Here is a 20,267-nt window from a genome sequence, read left to right on the forward strand (position 1 = left end):
CTTACAATGTTTCTCCTCTTATGACTCCATCTTGGTTTAAATATTATTCCCTGGAGCAGGTTGCCAGGGTTCAAATTCAGGTCCCACCACTTGTAAACTGTAGGCGTAACTCAGGTTCCTCATCCATAAGTTGGGCATAATAAAAATCCTCTCGTCCATACTAAAGAGCTTATCTTTATGTAAGCACTTGGAATAGAACCCAGCTCATAGTAGGTACTCAATATTATTTCTTACTCATAGAACTGGTTTTCCAATTGCATTCTGTAATTCACCAAAGCTTCTGGTTTGAACAGAATTTACACATTGACTAACCTCCTAGGCTTAGCGGCCCCTGTCCTCTTGAGACAGATATCTTCAGTCTACTTGGCGGGAGCATGCCTGTCTCCAGGGACCACCCCTCCATCTTTGGTGAGCACTAACTTCTGGAAGACAACTGCACCATCGTGCATACAATATGGGCTTTAGAGCCTGGTTTCATGATCCTCCCATTCTTTTCCCATCACCATTCTGCACTATGATTGATATAAGAAAGGTTATGAAACTTTGATATCTTTCCAAATTTACAACGGGCCTCCGGCACTTAGTGAAATGAAGTCGAGTCCAATGAGTTCTTTTCTAACTCTCTTACATACAGCAATATAGACCATGCCATAAAAGAAGAGATAAGCCCTTTTAACATTCTTCTTGTTAGGATGGAACATTATCTCTGTGGATCGTTCTAGCCATAACTAGTAACTCCAGCTCTCAGAACTCTGACTGACTTTGCCTCAGAAAAAATGGGGATTTAGTAACTGCAAATAATGATCAAGAGTTTTTCTGGGCTATGTTAGGATAAATGTTGAACATTTCTGAGAAATGTACAGGAAGTTCAATATGTAATAAATCTTAAATGTACAAAATTCACTCAACTTGCATATTATTATGTGGTTCCATTTGATTTCCTTAGATTCTTTCAAACAGTAGTATTGGTTGCTGGTGGAACCAAGGCAGGGATGCTGTGGAATTCCCAGGGACAGTTGGAAGGTGGCCCGCCCCCCCATACAATTATTCAACAGCAATGAAACAAAATCACCAGCAGAGGCAAGAGGTCGAGAGTACATGAAAAGTAGAGTGTCATGTGACTGTGCAATGTAAAAAAGTGAAGGAGGGTCAAAGCCAAATATACTTGTCACATGGCATCTGAATTGAGTGCCACTGGGAAGAAGCAAATGTAATTTGCAACTCTACTTTTAAATTCATTTTCTAGTCAGTGGGGTAATCTAGTTCCTAAAATAAACCAAAGGCCTTTTTAATCATGGATTTAACTGAGATTATGTACATGAAAAGTGCTTTCTAAACAGTAAAATATCTCTATCAGATTTTATTGTTCCCGAATAAATGAGAAGACATAGCTTTCTCAAAGACAATTCAATCTTCATGTAATTTTCATTCATATACGCTATTTCCTAAGCTTGTTTCTTCAAGCTCTGTTAGAAGATTCCATGCGTGTTTCATGGGGTATGAGAATTGGATTGCATCAGTCTTTTGTGCATGCTTGTGTGTCCTTCTTGCCTATGGGAGAAAAACTCAACTAGCTCACAGGAAGAAAAGAAACAGAGGGAGTCAAGAAAAATAACAAGATGTATTTAAAAACAGACTTCTCCAGTTGGCATCTGGAATGAAATAACTAACAATTTTCTCCAACCCTTTATATTATTTCTTTTGCTCCTGGAGTCTTCTTGAAGCTTTAATTCTTGAACTCAGGTGGCAGCACCAGACATTGTATCCCAAAGGGAGAGGTATTAGTTAACCTTTTGCTGGTCATTCTTGTCTGAATGCAAATGGACAAACTGAAGCCCTCTTATTCATGTCATGACGGTCATTAGGAAAAAAAAATTAAGTCAAACTTGCATATTGAAAATAAAACAAAAACACACACAAAAAAAAAACCCCTGCAGATAATAAAATATCGCTGATTCACTTATTTTTCAACAAAGTCCAATTTTATTCACTTCTTAATATCCTTGGCAGTCCATTGTATATCTTCTGCACTGATCCTTGTTCAGTAGCTGTTTGATACCTGGGGGATGGTGGGGGGGAAAGAAAACTCTCCAGGTAAGCTTCATTTCTTCCTCTTTGTTCTTCTTCTCAGTTTTAACCTCTTTTACCACCTTTCCATTTATTATTTAATACCACCAAACTGGGGCCCTTTTCAGCCAGTTATCAAACACATTTCTAAGCTTCTCATCCTCCTATTGTACATGGCCTCCCTTTTACAGCTTGGTCCAGGCTCATTCATTTTGAGTGAGCTTGCTTCACTCCTAAACACCTAGGTTTCAAAGCCTGCTCATACAACCTTCAACACACTGACCACAGGACTTTCATTATTGCTTTTACAGAGAAAAGATGAGTTTGTTCACTGCTATCCTTGTGTTCCAGTAGTGTTAACGGCTAATGTCTTATGTCACTGGAAGGTTTTGTTTTTAATGTCGCTCTACTCTCATATACATACATAACCACACATACAGAGGCGTGCAAAGGCATGCATACACGCACTTTCATTATACCCCTACCTTCTCTTGCTTCCTCTGTAAACTGTTTCTTTTGGAAAATCCACATCAAATGTGGATTATTAAAGAGCCCTTGATGTTGTTGTTGTCAAAGCTGGGGAGCCCTTCTCCCTTTTTCCATAGCTTGGCTCCTGGCCTGGTGAATCTTATCCCGGGAAAATATGTACCTGAAAAGCAAAGGGAATGTACTGGAGCAGGACCTAAACACATCCAAAGTAACATCACGAAGCTTTAGTGAGCAGTGGTACACAAAGCTAATGTCACAGATCAAACAAAGAAAGGATGAGGGTAACATCATTAGGATAAGAGTCAAAAAAAAAAAAAAAAAGTTTTTTTTAAAAAATGCTAAGAAAAATCAAACACATAAGCCAGTTTTAAAAAATAATAACAATAAGGTTTCGCCAGTGGAAACCTTGGGAACCTCTAAGAACAAGACTGTCAAAGGCTGTGCAAATCAACTCTGAGCAGCCAAAAAGGTCGTGGCACTGTTATTGCTGGACACTGGCAGCACAGTAAGGAGAGAAGACTGGAACAAGAATTAGAAAGAAGTTCCTGTGATTCTCTACAATGGAAGTGACTGAGATTAGTAATCTAAAACCACCCACCTAGAGTCTTCAAAAAGAAGTAAATTGCTTTGTTTACCTTGTGACCATCCAAGTGAGTAATATCCATCTCAAAGCCAAACCAGAGACTCAACTAGTGAGATTGTCACATTGTGTACAAATCATCTCCTCTCCTTTCAAATATTCTGTGCCTAAAAAACAGTAAGATAAAAATAATTACTTCCATTTGTATTGGCAAGAGTTCAAAAGTTGCTAGAAAGATCTTGAAAATGATGAACAACATTCTTTTCAAACAGTGAGCACTTGTTAGACATACTTTTGTGCAATAGCATTAACTGAGGATAATAAGACTATGTAAGTCTTACTAAATCCTATTCTTAAGAGTTCACAGGCAGAAGCCAACATATATAAGGAAAAACTATCAGTCATTAGGTTATGGAAAAGAGAGAAAAAATGTTGGTAGCAGGGGCTGGGGAGATGAGCTTCAGAATTAGGTCTATAGAGGTTTCTGGGCTTGGTTCACAAAGCCAAGGGGGGCTCTAGAGATGCGAATAAGGCCAGTGCAGGGGAAAGTGGGGGACAGGCTAGAGGGAATTCTGGCAAAGACAAGGACTTGAGAAGGTACCAGGTTTTATTCAGGGAACGCACATGTTCTAATTTTCTCACAAAGTGATGAGAAAGACAAGATAGGCAAGAAAAGCTGGGGAAAAATAATCAACTGAACATAAAGAGTGCATGAGGGAAGTCATGCACAGACAGACCACTTCCCATGTTCCAGTGGGAATTTCAAAGAAACATTCTTACATAAAGAAGTATCCAACTGGTAAACAAGAGAGATACTACAACAAGACAATCACAAGTCCTAGGCAAAAACGACTATCTCAACAGCCTCTCTAAACAGACAAGATGCAAGTTATGTATAGAAAGGTCCCTTCCTATGGGAAAGCCTCACATTCTTGAATGGTGCAGCGAACCCTCAGCTAAAAATCTCAGGTCTCTTTGGTTCCCTTTTCCTGTATGACTCTCTTTACAGCTCCTTACTTTTCTCTATTCCTTCCTTCGATATCTTTTGAATTTTTATGTTCTAAGTAAATAAATAACTGAAGCTCACTCCCAGGGCCCAATCTCAAATTTTCAGGATTATAAAGAGTTACAAATAATCACTTGTAGTATTATGGGCATGAATAACAGAGGAAACAAATTCGGAGGCGTCCTCTCTACCAATCTGATGTACTGAGAGCAGACGGCAGAGGAGATGGCCTCTAAAATTGATTACTACTTGACAACTTTGATCGGAAGCGTAAGTCTCCAGGCTCACCGTCCACATGAGGCTCACCTGGTCAGAAGCAGATTATAGGTTATAGAATATGGGAAGTCACACAAGTAGAACACTACAGATCTATTGGGAAGTTGAGAGAAATGTTTAAAACCAGTGCCTAAGGCACTGGCTCTGTCAAGTCTGTTAGGGCACAGTCTCAGCCCTGGTTATATCAAGTTTCAGGTCATTAGTGAAGATCACCTGTGCTTCAGGCAGAGCAATAATAACTTGACCTATTTCCTAAACAAAGAATGATTCACCAATTTTCTGAACTTGAAGTCTTAAAGCTTTTTTTCTTTTAGAGTTTTAAATTTAAGTCCAAAAATGAGGGTCTGAGAACATCTAATTAATGCCCACACTAGAGTTACATATTCTCTTTCACTGATGAGTAAAGTAATCTATTCATTGAGGCCTGGCCACCCTAAATTTTGATAAAACTTAGACTATCTGACAACTTTTGGCCTTGATGTTCAAAGGATAATCAGTAATGCTAATGCTTCATGTGACTAAGCATGCTGTCAATAAAAGGCTTTCTATATCCTAAAAACTGGCTGAAAGAGTATTAGAATTATACATTTCATTTGCCATGTAGTCATAAGGAGTATGGGCTGAGGCAGAAGTGCGAGGTATTCATAAGCAGAGAACAGAGTTAGATAATAAAAACATCAATATTTCACCTTCTCCAATAAAGGGGTACTCCATGCCATCTCTCACTCCAGGTTCTATTTCTACTTCCAGTGTTCGTCTCATTCACTAATCTGAGACAAAAGAATTAAAAAGGAAATAAAATGAAAATATAAATGTAACCCCTATATAAAGTTTTATCCATTTTATCAGAGCTCTATTAGTATTTTTTTCTATTAGTATATTTTTCTGACTATTAGTATAACTCTACTTCACAAAGCTCTCTGAGATTTGTTTACATCTTCTACATGACAAATTCAGGGCAAAGCCATTTGCATTACATAAACATATAAGAATGCACTAATAGTTCAAGTAGGAAGGAAACATTAATATTTGTTAGTATCTTTGGACATAAAGGGTGATGCTTATTAGTTTAGAAACAAAAAAGGAGATATGTAGAAGAAATATTTCAGGAAAAATTTTCAAACACACATTTATTTGCTCTATCCTTTGGTGAAACATTGTTAGAAGAGGAAGGGAGAGTTAAGTATGAACAATAAAAACTTTATTAGACAAATGAGATTATCCAGGTGTTTCTTGGTGGAACCACGGAGGTGATTTCACTTACTTAACATTAGGGCACTCATCACAGACCACCTCTTGGGTCATCTGGAAGCGCCCTGGGCCCAGCTGGGTGGTCCGCATCTCTTGCCGACAGTTGCATTTCCGTTTGCCAGGAGCCTGCCTTGCCACAGGTTTGTTTCTAACTACCTAAGAAATGCATGAATAGCCTTTAGTTTCCTTAATGAATTAGGACTCTACACACGTCTGGACTGGGAACTCCCCTTCTCTGGCAAACTACCCATCAGGGAGACCTAAGCTGACAAAACTCTTTGAAGAGTCCAAATCAACCCTCAAAAAGGAATGAAGTAAACATATACTTAAATGACTCAAATTTTGAACTTGGAAAAGAGAGGGAAGAAGAAGTGAATTGAAATATAAGGTGTTTGATATCAGCATTAGAATTCTAAGCCACAACTAAGTACTACTGAGCTAAGTGAGATAATGTTTTATACCTATTGGAAGGGCAAAATTAAGAAGTCTAATCATTCCAAATATTAGAGTTAGCAAATCTAAAAATTTTCATAAACGGTTGGTACAAGTGTGGCACAATCAATCTCAAAACCAATAAAACATGAATACTGGTTCATTTTACCCAGCAATTCTACTCATATATTACCCACCACGAGATATTCTTGCTCATGTATACCTAGAATATGTATAAGAATGTTCATAAAAGCACTATTTGAAACTGAAAAAAGTCTGGGAAAAACCTAAATGCCACAGATAATGGTGGTCACAATAAAATTTTATTCAGCGGGATTATAGTTCTAAGCAATAACAAGGATAAGTCCTAGTAACGTAATAGCAGAAAAAAATTAGCCCCAAAAGATAATAAATGCTATATCATTTTTACAAACTCAAAACCAATAAATAATACATCATTCAGGTATTGATATATATTTAACAAAACAAATGACTTAGTTCCTAGTCTGAGTAGACATTAGCTTATGAAAAAAATGACAACTGCATCATGAACCAAGGATTATGATTAATTCAATTTCAGTCACTCCCCTTCATTCTCTCAAAGACAGAGTAGGTACACTGAAAACTCTAAGTTTTAGTCAAAAATTCAAATTCTGGAAGTAAACATGAATAGCTGTGTTGTTTAAACTTACTTCCACAAAATTTCCAGCATATACTTCTTCCAAAGTGACTTCTAGATCTACAATAATATCACTTCCTCTTGGAATATTTCTGTCTTGCTGACGAGGGGTTCCTCCAAACATGAAACCAAAATCTCCAAAGAAGCTATAGGTAAGTGTGAAATCATCAGAAAAGAAATCTGAGTTTATGTCACAATCATTTAGTTTTCTTTCAAATTTATAAAACATTGCTTCCTATCAATACAATGCACAGAACTCAAAGACATTTTCAATACATTGGAGTCATATGTCATATACAATTTTAATTAACATAATATCAACTACATTGCAACTGTACTGCTGTCTACAAGAAAAAAAAATTTTTTTAAACAGTATGGTCCATACAAATAGCATAGCATATACACCTACCATATGCCAGTGAAGTCAATGTTGGACTCAATGAAACATTATTTTGACACTGAGGAAAATCCAGACATAGTGAACTTATTAAGAAAGAATATAGTATATATAACACTGTATAAAGCTGAGCTTAATGGTAACTTAAGAAATTTTTAAGGGCAATTTTGAACATACATAATGTTCACTTTATATATTTTTCAGCAGTAACCTTGATGAAAGAAGCTACTACTCTGTGCCAAAATCCTGGGCACATATTTAAATAAGCTAATAAAATAATCAGCTTAGCATCGGCTTAATAAAATTCTAATTCTTAAGGATAAGTAAGTTCTGGCCTCTACAAAATCAAAATTAACTTTTGTAAATAAAAAAGAATCACTCTTAAAAAACAACAACAACAACAACAACAACAACAGTGACCTTCATTTGTGCAGGTATTCTAATCTTAATGTTAATCTCTGTGTAATTAAGAAATCTCAGATATTAGCACAGTGATGATGACAACTATATAATTTCCTCTCCCACCAATAACCCTGGTGAATGCATTCCTGAATTTAAAAGTAAGAAGGGAGGATGGGGGTGGACGTAAGAGAAGCCTTTTCACTTCCTGACATCCCTAGGGAGCACTTTATTGTTTTTTTTTTTTGTTTTTGTTTTTTGGTACTGGAGATTGAGCCCACAGGAGCTTTACCATGGAGACACATTTCCAGTCCTATTTATTTTTTATTTTGAGCCAGTGTCTCACTAAGTTGCTGAGGCTGAACTTGATCTTGCCATTTTCCCACCGAAGCCTTCCAAGTTGCTGAGATTACAGGTGTGCTTGAATGATCAAGGAGAATAGACACTTCTCCAATAGGCTAAAACAGACAATATAATCCTTGAGAAGAGGAAGATATCCCAATCATTTACTCACACATCTTTACAAGTCCTAAAAATCTACCGTCACCCCCAAACACTAAATGGGGAAAGCTACTGTATGTAATAGTGATTCTTACTTGTTTTGGGGAAGGGTTCACAGAATCCTTTAAGAATCTGAAGAAAGAAACTCTCTCCCCATAAAAATACAGATTCAAATATCTTTTCATTTGTAACTTCACACCTGAACTCCAGGTGAGATCTACTACATGGTATTATGGTATATGGAGGTTCAAATGTCAATAACCAGGGCCCCAAGAAGTGTTTATTATTTCAGCCACCTAGCACTCCTCAAAAGCCATGTGTAGCAGGAGATTAAGAACTTCCACTTAATTTCTTCCCCAATGGTGGTTAACATTACTACCTACTCTTGTTGACAGGATGAAAGAGAGGTAGCTCTGGGTATGAGAATAGAAATTTTTTTTCTCTTCTGTGCTTACAAGAATAATTTAGCTCATTAAGTTACTAAGTGATCCATTCTTGGACACTAATCCTTTGCAGGTGGGTACATTACTTACTGTGAAAAAATGTCTCCATGGGAGCTCTGATGACCATCTTTCAATCCTTCTTCACCATATGTATCATATTGTTTCCGTTTTTCACTGTCTGACAGAACCTGGGGATAAAAGTGAAAGAAAAAAACATATTAGGTAATATTCAGTTAATGTACATTCATATTTATGTTTGTTTTCACTCAGATGACTGCTCAGGTTTACTTTCTGTGCAGTTTAACACCAGTGCTTATGCTATTAACCACTATGTTACATTATCTATTTAAACTATAAACTAGGATCTGAACTAGGATATGACTATGACAGACTGTCATCAGTGATGGAGGCACTACATTAGGAGGACAGTCTTAACATTGGGCCCCACATGTCTATACCCCCCAATATGTGCACACATTAGAAGATAGGCAAGTCAAGGGAATAGGATGATAGGCCTTTCAGTAAGAGTTATACTGCTTTATTTTTCAAGATTGGTATATGTAGAAATCTATTTGTAAAAGAATGCTATCTGTCATATAACTCAGGATGCACTATGTATAAAATATATGTATATGTATAACATATAAGGCAATCAAGCTTGAATGGTCCAAAGAAAAAAAGAAAATCTGAACTAGTAACTAGAAAGGTTCTTAGAATTATATAAACTGCAATTTCATAAATGATACATGCATAGCCTGTCTAGTTCATGGATAAAGGCCATGATAGATTCTTTACAGAGAATAGATTCTCTGACAGAGATCTATCAGAGAATGATAGATCTTTACATGATAGATTCTTTACAGAGATTCTTTACTGTAAATTCAGCTTCCTTTGAAAATACTTTTTGAGTATCGGGTTCTTAGCAAACAATGGAACTATTCGTGGACAATATAATACAAAATATGGAATATTATAAATAACAAATGAAATGTTACATACAATATAAGAGGGGACATAAGCCCTCTCAAATTATGGACCCCAGGTTAAGAATTTCTGTTGTGAGGAATCACTGAAGTCATGGAGAGAAAAAAGGGGGAGACCCCACTAGCTCTGAGTTCATATGGTATAAGACATTATTTCAGTTCAGTAGATTCTTTAATTTTGATTTTGGGATCCCCATTAAAAAAATTGTTTTTTCATATTTCTTTCTAGCCTTTTCAATCTGCAGGGTCTTTCAACTTGAATTCAGAAAATTTAGCTCTATGACTTTTAGAGTTTAATTTTTTTCTGTGCCTTTTAGAAAATGGGAATAAATATTTGCCTAGCTCTACTGCATTTCACAGTATCCTCATGAAGATTGAGAGTACACTTGCGAGTGTTTTGACCTCTAGATTAATCCTGTAAATTCAAACTAACCTATGTTTTGTTTGATCTGCAAAATAAAAAAATTTAATTAGTTACCAAAACTTTTACAATCAGGAGAATTTATAAAAATGTAGATTTCCAGCTTCTCTTAAAAAATTGGTAGATCCGGCAAGACAGTATTTGCATTTGTTTATGGCAAAAACTGACTGGGGTTCAGTCACATCTGCTCCAATGAAAGAAGGCAAGAAGGCTTCAGTTAATAACAATCTTGATCCGTCTGTATTGATTCCCAATATGGTGGCAGAATATCCATTGTTATGTTTTATCTTACACCCCTGCCTATTATTTGCCATGTCCATATGAGCATGTTGGTTTACAATCCTCATTTAGGTATTTTTTTGTTGTTGTTTTTATATTTCTGGCTCAATTTCCCTAACTGATAGACTGATAGATTAGCAGATCAATCAGTTAATCTATTATTAATTTCTCAATCCTACTTTCATTCATTCTTTTTTAACATTACTCCTCTCATTAAATATTAAAAAGGTAGGAAATGGCATCTACCAACAAGAATGTAATATTTAGTACAATATAACACCAAGTATTATTTTTACTTTTATCTACATGTTTCTAAATGGAAGTGACCTAAATGGAGTATTTCTCTATGTTATACGGTCTTTTCTATATCTACAGGTTTTGTTCATACTTTATCTTCTTTCTTGACTCACCTCATAAGCAGCACCCAGATCCTGGAATTTCTCCTGGGCTTGGGGATCATCAGGGTTCCGGTCAGGATGAAGCTGCAGGGCTAGTTTCCTGTAGGCCTTTTTAATATCCTTTATAGAAGCACTTCGAGGTACCCCCAAGATCTTATAGAAATCTCGCCTGGAAAGGAGCAGAGAATACGTCATTAAAAAGACTTATATACTACATTTTTAAAAGTGAAAGGGTTTTACCCCTTTTCATTTAGGTGTGTGTCTAAGCAAAGAAATACAAAAATGAAGGTATATGTGAAACATGCATGCACACACACACACACACACACACACACACAGACTTGACTAATAGCTAATGTGCCAGAATTTGTAATGAGTCTTATATACTGAAATAATCACAATGAGAGACTATGTACTTTTTGGACAGTTATTCAAAACATCGGTGGCACTCTTTTTTCCTTCTTTGTTTTCTGGTGCTGGTGATTGAACCCAGGGACACTTAACCATTGAGTCACATTCCTAGCTCTTAGTATTTTTTGAGACAGGGTCTTGCTAAGTTGCTGAGGCTGGCCTGGAATTTGTGATCCTCCTGCCTCACCTTCCCAAGTCGCTGGAATTATAGGCATGTGCCACCCCACCTGGCTGTAGTCTTCTTTAGAACTACCTTCAGTCAAGAAACCATTTTCTTATTTTATGGTTACATGTAATTTCTGGGCAATAATACCATAAAATGTAATTAACTCTCCCCTTTTTCCCTATATTGGTTTGAGCTAACTTCTGACTATTTCCAAAGGTCAAATATCAATCTCAAAGGATGATTTTCTTTATTTAAAAAGATAATGTGACATAAATGTCCTAATAGTAACACTTAGAAATGTTAAAGAGAAAGTGACTGAAGTTAACTTCAGAGGTTAAAATAAAGGTTAAGTCAAAGCCTAAATAACAACTGTAAAGACAAAATAAAACCCATCTATTTGGATGTATGGATTGTAATTATTTTTCTGCTGAAAGAGAAAATACCAATCTTGCACTCATTTTCAGTAGTTATAAGTTTGTCTAGATAAAGTATTATAGACAGTTTCTAAAGCCCACATGCAGGAGCCTGTGTTTCATTAGTTGTGAATATGCCTATGGTATGAACAAAGAGATAAGAGAGAGATCCACTGGCCTCCTTGTCAGAGATGATACTGGAATCAAATTAATCATAAAGGGGATTTCTGCAAGAAGTGGTAATAGGAAGATGGAATAAGACTACGATAAACTTTCAGGCAGGGATTATATCCAGACCATTGAATAAATATTCATTGAATGAAATAATAAATAAGAACACTCACAAAAAGTCTATCCATTTTGCTAGAGTAATTTTAGCCATCAGAATTTATTCTGAAAATGCATTCTTTCAACAATGGGGATAGGAAATGTTTCTCACAATAGAGACTGATTTAGTAATGATGGTAATTTTAAAATGTATTGGAGAGAAAAATGCTTTCAATACGAAGACCCAGGTGATATATAAAAACTATATCATATGATCACACTTTAGAAAAAATAATTTATTCCATCTATCAGTGTTTTTTTTTTTTTTTTAAATTATCATCCACAAAGGATTCCATGAGAAAAAATACTTCCCCCATCTGTAAAGTCTTGACATCTTGAGATGGGAATTAAATAATTGATAACAAAAGGGCTGCAACTCCAGAGGCTGAAGTAGGTGGATCATGAGTTGGAGGCCGGCCTCAGCAAGACCCTCAGTGACTTAGTGAGACACTCTCTCAAAATTAAAAAGGGATGGGATGGAGCTCAGTGGTAAAACATTCCTGCAGTTTAATCCCCAGTATCAAAAATAAATAAATAATAAAGGTAACAAAAGGGCTAATATAGAGTGAGGCTCACTTAAGAATATATTTCATATAAAAAGGGAACAGCTCAGAAAAATGCAGGGAGAAGATGGCTGGCTTAGCTCAGCATCAACATTACACTCCCTAAGAGATTCCTTTATGAATTACTTAAGTTTATAGCTACGAGATTTAAAATATTTAATATTAGCATTTTATTAAACACCCTAGGGTACTTGTAGTTTTCTGTGTAAATATTACTAAGAAAGACATTTAAAAAAACAATAAAGCATTATCTAGAAGTTAATTTTTTAGGAACTTAAGATGTTTCACAAGAAAAAAATGATAACAAAGTTTAAACTTACATGCAAAGGGTAAAAAAACTTGTGTAAGAGAACAAATACTTAATCTTAAAACTATGCTAAGTAGTACCTTCCCCATTGGAAACATCCTATAAATTGTCAGAGGATGAGACCTACTATTTTTTGCATTCTAAAACAGGAGCCTGGGGTACTATATCTTGGGTTACCAGGAGTACAGGATCATGAATGTTAAAGGTTGGCCGGATTCTTCAGAGTCCATCTGTTCCTACTCCCTGCCTAAGATGGCACAATACTGCTTTCGTGTTACAGACGAGAATATGTTTCTTTCAAGGTTACATAATTCATAAGTGGAGTGAGGGTGTGTAGGTTAAACCCCACCTTACTACCTGTTGGTGAACTCTTCTCACTCACACATTTGGTTTCTCAAGATGGTACCATGGAGAGAGACAGTGAGGCATGACAGCCTAGGCTCAATAGTTAGGAAGCTGGGAAGTTCAAGGGCTCTCTAAAGTGTCTTTTTGCTTCACAATTCAATTTTCTTCAGTCCCAGGTTTGTTCTCTTACCTTACCACTTTAATGTCAGCTCTTTAATGGCCTGTCCCGGACTCACCATCCTCTAATTCAGCTCCGGAGGGTACAACACATCTCTGACCGAAGGCGTGTCCATCACCTCAATTTCGGCATGGCGCTGTCACTATCTTCATTAGTCAGGTATCCCATTCCTTCCCCAGCTCTACGTGACACTGCTTCCGCTCACAACCACTTTCTTCCCCCCAAACTCCCTCCAAACCTCAACTGCTGTGTTTGGCACTGCATTCAATTCCCACTCTTCCGGGCAAAGCTCTACAGGGCCTCAGGAATCTAAGGTCCTCTCACTGGTACCACGCTAGGCTCCCCTCGCATCCCAAAAGCCTGGCCCACACTACCCATTCCTCCGTCCCATTGCCGTACCACAACGATGTCCCTCTCCATTCCCTCAGTAAGGCCAGCCGGCTTCCCCCACCTCTCCCTACCCACTGCCCACCCTGGCTCCTCCCCAGCAAAGCTGACTCTCGGGCCCCATGCCCGCGAGTGCCTCTTCCTCACCCGGCGATCACGGCCCCGATGAGGTACAGCAGCAACAGGCAAAAGGTGCCCAGGTTCTGCGGAGCCATGGTTCCTCCGTGCCGGCTCCTGTCCCACCCACTTCTTACAGCCTCCGCAGCCGCCGCGTCGGCTCGCCAGCGCTCCCGGCCTTGGGAGGCCGCCTCACGCCGGGGTCTCCTACTTGGTCGGCAGGCAGCTAGCTTGCCCCCGCCTCTGCCAGTCCACTTCCCGGGAGTCCCAAGTCCCGGTGAGAGAAGCCCCCAGCAAGGGAGGGCCAATCGCTGCCCAGGACATCACACGCGGCCGGCACCTCGGAGCCAATCAGCGCAGTACACTTCACCTCCGAGGCGGTGCGGGTAGCCAGTTAGGTTTCGGAACTGCAGCCGCAGTTCCTGGCCAATTGGAAGAGGAAACGTCAAAGAATCGCGCCGCCACAAGAGCAGCTCAGCCCCGGCTCCCGCGAGTCGAAGAAAATTACGTGAAAGGCAGGGGTTGGTGCCAAGTGAGGGCACGGAGATACACCAAGTCTTCCTTATCGCCCGCCTCTTTGGGTTTTTCACCAATCGTGAGACTTTTCCATCAGAACCGACCAATTGCGAGAGGGAGGTTTTAGCTGGCTTGGAAGTCCTGAAATCTCACATTGAGCTACATGCTGGGTGCCGGCGCTGAGGGAAGAAGGCGGAAGGGGGCGGGGCTGTCACTTCGCGCCAACTCAAACAGCGCTTTGAAGGTCTTACCGTACAGTATCCTGGCCACCCCGTAAGCAGTTGTCTCGGTTTCATAGAAAAGAAGTCTGCTAGCTTATAGAAAAGGGACCGTGGAGACAGACTGACTCAAGTTCAGACTTGGCTGCCAGCACTTCATAGCGGTGAGACCTTCCCCATCCTCCCAAGTCCAAGCCTGTTTCTTTTTTAACAAAACTAAAGCAAAGCCCTAACTGGAAAAGTATTGTGAATTTTTAGTGGGGAAAAAAAATCTGTGAATTATTTAGCACAGTGGCACATGGTATGCATGCAATGAATAAATATTACAGTTATGAGCAGAACTCTTTAATTCTCTATTTTCCCAGGTTTTGCTCATCACAGTAAACGCACCACCAAGTTGTTTAGGACAGAACTCTAGGTGTCTACTTGATTCCTTTCCTGTACAACCTATCCAAATCTTTACCTCTCAACTACATCTTTAATCTGTTTACTACATAGCCATTACTACGTCTCGGCCAAGTCACATCCTCTCTTACCGGGGAAAGGCCTCCTAACTGATCTCCCTGTCTCCGCATTTAACAACTTAATACAGTATTTTAATGTACCCCTGGACCCCCTCCATGATTTTTTTTTTCAATGTCAAGTCATGTTTCTCACTTTGTTAAAAACCTCTAATGGCCTTTCATTTACACTTAGACTAAAAGGCTATCTCTATGCTAACTTAAAAAGTCTTCAGAAAAGAAAAAAAGGCACCATACCCTTACCTATCATACACCTTATCTTGATCCAGAAAAACTGCCCCTCTTCTCCTTTAATACACCAAAATTCTTCCTGGGACCTTGGCACTAGCTCTTATTCCCTCTGCCTGAAATACTTCCCTCCCTCAGAGACTAACATGGGTACTCTTTTTTTTAAAACCTGGATATCAGCTTAAATGTCACCAACCTCATAGAAGACATTCCTGTCCAATCAATCAATTAGCTCTCTTGAGTCCCTTTTTTACACCACCATATTTTATCATTTTCATCCCTGTTCCCACACTCCTACAAACAGAAATGCCAGTCTCATGAGAGCATGAATCTGGACTAATTGCACCTTAGAACTGTGCCTCAGGGAAGTAGTGCTCAAATATGTTTGAGTAACACTTGCTTTGATTGTGATCTTCATGTAGCTAGTTTCTTAGTCTCCAGACTTCAACTCAAATTCAACACTCCAAAGAGGCCTTCCCTGGTCCTCTCCTTTCCATCTTCAGTGTTTATTATTATCTGAAATCACTATTTTAAGTATGTGTTGTCCATTTTCCCTATTAAATTATACACCCCAAGAAAGCAAGGAACTTAATCTATTTTGTTATTACTAGCACTGTGCCAAACAATTAGTATTTGTACTAATTGCTGATGCAGAAAACTAAGGCATAGGTTGGGGAGGGGATGTAGCTCAGTGGTAGAATGCTTTCTATGCATATGGGAGCCCCTGGGTTTGATCCCCAGCACTGCGGGGTAGGGGGGAAAGAAAAAGAAAACTAAGGCATAGAGATGATAAAATTTACTCAAGTCGCTGTAAATGATGCTGCCTGGATCCCAGGTCTGTTTAAACCTGAAGCGCCTGCTTTCAGGAAGATACCTAGTAAGGGAGAGAGGCGACCTAAAAGAGGAACTATTGTAGTTTGTGATCTACTTTACCTTTGAATCTCTCACACCTACATAGGCGATAAATGAACTAAGAAAGCAGGAATGTTCAGAAATCATGAAATGGAAGCCTAAATTGAGTGTATCTTCTGCTCGGTGGAATCCAAAAACGCTTCCTGAAGGCTATAGCATGGCAGGAAAGCTGACCTGAGAGTTAAGGCGCTAACGCTGAGGGGGCCGAGGTGGGGGAAGGCGATGGCTCTCACTTCAGAGGACCTGGATTCCAGTCTTGCCTCATTTTTTTGCCGTGTGACCTTGGGAGTGTCTTGCTTTCACCTTTTTATGCCCTAATCAGTGAAACAAATGTGCTTTACTTACAAGCGTTCTTCAGAAGAGTAGGATAATATAATCAAAGTGTTTTACATAGTGCCCTGCCAATAGTAAGCGCTCCATAAAGGTAAACTGCCATTATTTTTTCCTGATCAAACCCTGCAAACCTTACCGACAGCTATTTGTTGATCACAGTTCTGTGGAGCAATAGAAAACTTATTATTTCTCTGGGCAGAAATGCGCGACACCAGAAAGCAATGGATCTGGCTTGGTTTCTTGGATCGTGGACTCATGGGCTTCTGGCTTTCCCGTAAGAAATAAAGTTTGTCTCAGACGCGGGAGAAGCAGTTGCCGCTCTAGCAACAAGGTCCGCGGGTTCTCGATGGTGCGAGGTCTTGCGCTTGCGCGATGCGCGCGGCGGCGCGCGGCGGCGCGCGGCAGAGAGTGAAGGGCGGGCCGGGCGCGCGGAGAGGTGCGGTGGACCGGTTCCTGCTTTCGCAGGTAACTGCTCGCGGACTAGCGCTGGGGAGGGGGGAGGAAGGGGAGGACGGACTGAAGGCTGGGTCGCTCGGGCCGCAGGCTTAGGCTGGGGAGGCTGCCTTAAAGCTTGCTGGGTCTCGGGTCCACTCCTGAGCCTGTCAGCTGGGTATCTTGTTACCAAATAGGGTGGTGGCGCTCGAGCGGCCCACGCCACATCCTACTCCGGACCCCTGCGGAGATGGCGGCGAATCCTCAGTACTAGCGCCCTGGGCCCTCGCCTGTTTCTTCACCGGAAAACCTTTTTCCCAGCGCATCCCGAGGGAAAGAACTGCAGTTTGATGATTACGAATATAGCCTTGTCGAATCTCGGGGTTAGGATAGGGGGTCGTCTTCAGGATCTGGCTTTGATTGCGCACTTCAGGAACAGCTCAGTACCTCAGGAGCAGCCTGTTTTCATTTTGGAGAGAATGAAGATCTTCCTAATGTACTTTTCATCGTTTAGCTGAACTTAGAACAACGCCAAGCCATTCCCATCTCGAACCCAGCCGCCATTTACCCTTCCACACCCTTTTCAGTTCACGCTCCCACATTCCTTCACCTGTTGCTTAAATGGTCTCATATCTAATACTTTTCATAGTGTTCTGGACCCACTCCTTTCCTCAGAGGTTCTCCCCATTCTGAACTCCCAGAGTACATTTGTAGCTGTCCAGGTCTTTAGTCAGATCAGATTTCTAATCCAGGGCAATGCCAACGAAATGTATGACCTTAGGTAAGTCCCTTCTCCAAACTTCAGGTTTCTCAATTGAAAGTGAAGGAAATCATGTATCACTAGGTGGTTGTGAGGGTGAAAGGAGGTGAAATGTACAAAATATTTAGTGTGCTTTTTGGCATATAATAAGCACTCCATGTCAATTTTTTTAATAGTTTCCAAAAGCAGCACAACTTTCTAGAATCAAATGCAAAATAACAGTGAAACATTTTTCACCAGTTTTATAAGGAAAATTTTCCCTAAATGATGTTAATGCTGAGGAGTGGTCAATGAAGTGGGTTCCATTGGTTAAATGATGATACAGTTTTGATAGTTATTTTGGAAAACAATGGAAGTATATGTCAGGAGGTGTACCAATAAAAGTTACTTCATTTCACAAATATACATCTGAAAATCTCTGGGAAGTAATTCATTATGGAGAAACTATGTAGAAAAATGGTAATCAGGGTATTAAAATAATGAACACAGTTGAAATTTTTATAACAAATTTTTAATATATACAAAGGAGAAAAGGTAATTGAGCCAAGATAGAGACATCACCCAGCATCAACAATGAGCTACAGCCCCTTTTTTTAGCTTTTATTTTGAGATAGGATCTTACCAAGTTGCTTAGGGCTTTACTAGGTTGCTGAGGCTGGCCTCTAAATTGTGATCTTCCTGCCTTAGCCTCCCAAGTTGCTAGAATTACAGGCATGTGCCACCATACCCAGCTTCATGAAAAATCCTCAGCCTAGTAAGTTTCTAAAAGTAAATGGAAATATATTTGGAGTCTGTGAAGCCTTTAATACAGAATTATGTATATTCTTACAAACTATGAAAATTCAAAAACAACATCCAGTCTATGTAGAAAAAAGAGAAAAGAGGAAGTACAATAAAATATTAACCAGTTGCCATTGAGTGGTGGTAATGTGGATGATTGCCTCCTTCTGTTTTTAAATGTTTTATACATATTCCATATAATCATCTGACATTGTTATGTATAATAAAGAAAAAACAAAATCTTAAAATACTGCACCTGAACTGAGCACAATAGAATATGCCAGAGCAGGTTCACTGTAGAAAATAAAGATGCTCTACTATCTCTTCATTTCCTTTGTATCCTATGTTTACATGAGCATTCTCATAGCTCCTCATATTAGTGCTTCATATTGCATTTGTACAGCTAACAAGTCTAAATTGTTAACCAACTGTCCCCTCTGTGTAAGTAATTTAACTCTGAAATTTTTTATTTCTCTTGTTTGTAACAGTGTCCCCTGTCAGAGTAGAGCATAACTCCATGACAGGATGACTTTTCTCTCCCTATTCCTTCTTTACTTCCTGCCCACAGCAGGAAACCAACCCAGATTTTATTAATTTACCCACTTTTCTAGAGCAAATTTCTAATAATTCAAATAAGATAATTTTGTTTTATTACTTTTTTTTTCTCAAATAGATTATAATGGGATCTGACCAAAAATCTCTTCTGCATTTGGTTGGTGAATTATAGCTGCTTTTAAAACTGATGATGTGGTACTTTGAAAAACAGTTAAGGGAGGGATTACCTTCCAGGAAAATGTATAAATGAAATGTTTCAAGTCAGTTCGTGAAGAAACTTTGTTTCCTAGGTATGCAAAGAAGCCTTTTCATCCAGATGTTCTTAGCCATAATATGGATCAGTCAGGAGTTCTCCTCTGGGTAAAAGCAGAACCCTTTATAGTGGGTGCCTTGCAGGTCCCTCCTCCATCCAAGTTCAGTCTTCATTATCTCAGGAAGATAGCCACCTATGTGCGAACCCGGGCCACAGAGGGAGCTTACCCACGGCTCTACTGGTCTACATGGAGGCACATTGCATGTGGGAAGCTGCAGTTGGCTAAGGATCTGGCATGGCTTTACTTCGAAATATTTGATAGTCTTTCGGCGAGGACACCTGAGGCACGCCTGGAATGGTCTGAAGTTCTCTCCAACTGCATGTCTGAAGATGAAGTTGAAAAGCAGAGAAATCGGGTAAGTGTTGAACAACCTTTAGAAATAAACCATTGTTGATTTTTGTACTAGCAGTATGGTTTGAGTTATTGGGTTAATGACCATTTTAGCAGTTTCAGTTTGGCAGTAATTTATTCAGTGTTAAGTCCGTCCTTACCAGTCCTTTGCCGCTCCCAAAGTCATAATGTTACAGGAATCCTGAAATTGAAAGTGGGAAATATTTTCGTTGACTTTATTATGAAACACTGATATGTTAGTCAGAGATTTTTTTATTTTTTTTATTTTTTTAAACTTATTTTTATTGTAAACAAATGGGATACGTTGTTTCTGTTTGTACATGGAGTAACAGCATACCATTTGCATATTCATACATTTACATAGAGTAATGATGTTTGATTCATTCCATTATTTTTTCCTTCCCCCCACCCCTCCCACCTCTCTTTTTCCTCTATACAGTCCCTCCTTCCTCCATTCTTGCCCCCCTCCCAACCCTCATTATGTGTCATCATCCGCTTATCAGTGAGATCATTCGCCTTTTGGATTTTTGAG

General features: G+C 39.1%; 2 protein-coding genes across 6 annotated transcripts in view; one reads left to right on the top strand and one right to left on the bottom strand.

The window, feature by feature from the left end:
* Positions 1-1,604: 1,604 nt before the first annotated feature.
* On the bottom strand, positions 1,605-14,130 carry DNAJB11 (DnaJ heat shock protein family (Hsp40) member B11). Its single transcript, XM_079101491.1, is given in 19 exon segments — positions 1,605-2,042; positions 2,045-2,059; positions 2,553-2,577; positions 2,579-2,605; positions 2,607-2,690; positions 2,692-2,706; positions 2,708-2,716; positions 3,192-3,230; positions 3,232-3,266; positions 3,269-3,303; positions 4,392-4,404; positions 4,407-4,448; positions 5,108-5,175; positions 5,177-5,188; positions 5,683-5,825; positions 6,794-6,926; positions 8,611-8,708; positions 10,614-10,770; positions 13,846-14,130. Coding segments are annotated over 19 exon segments (1,077 nt in total). The 5' UTR covers positions 13,914-14,130; the 3' UTR covers positions 1,605-1,983.
* Positions 14,131-14,275: 145 nt separating this feature from the next.
* Positions 14,276-20,267, top strand: part of TBCCD1 (TBCC domain containing 1) — a 41,068-nt gene continuing 35,076 nt past the window's right edge. For 2 of the 5 annotated variants that reach the window (XM_079101471.1, XM_079101475.1), the window contains exon 1: positions 17,037-19,739. In XM_079101471.1, coding sequence (XP_078957597.1) covers positions 19,317-19,739 — 423 coding nt within the window. In that variant the 5' untranslated portion in view covers positions 17,037-19,316. Of the gene's footprint in view, positions 14,714-16,256; positions 17,009-17,036; positions 19,740-20,267 lie in introns of those variants that run through there. The other 3 variants (XM_079101472.1, XM_079101474.1, XM_079101473.1) reach the window with 3 other exon arrangements.

Source organism: Sciurus vulgaris (assembly GCF_902686455.1).
Source record: "Sciurus vulgaris genome assembly, chromosome: 10".
Taxonomy (NCBI): Eukaryota; Metazoa; Chordata; class Mammalia; order Rodentia; family Sciuridae; genus Sciurus; species Sciurus vulgaris.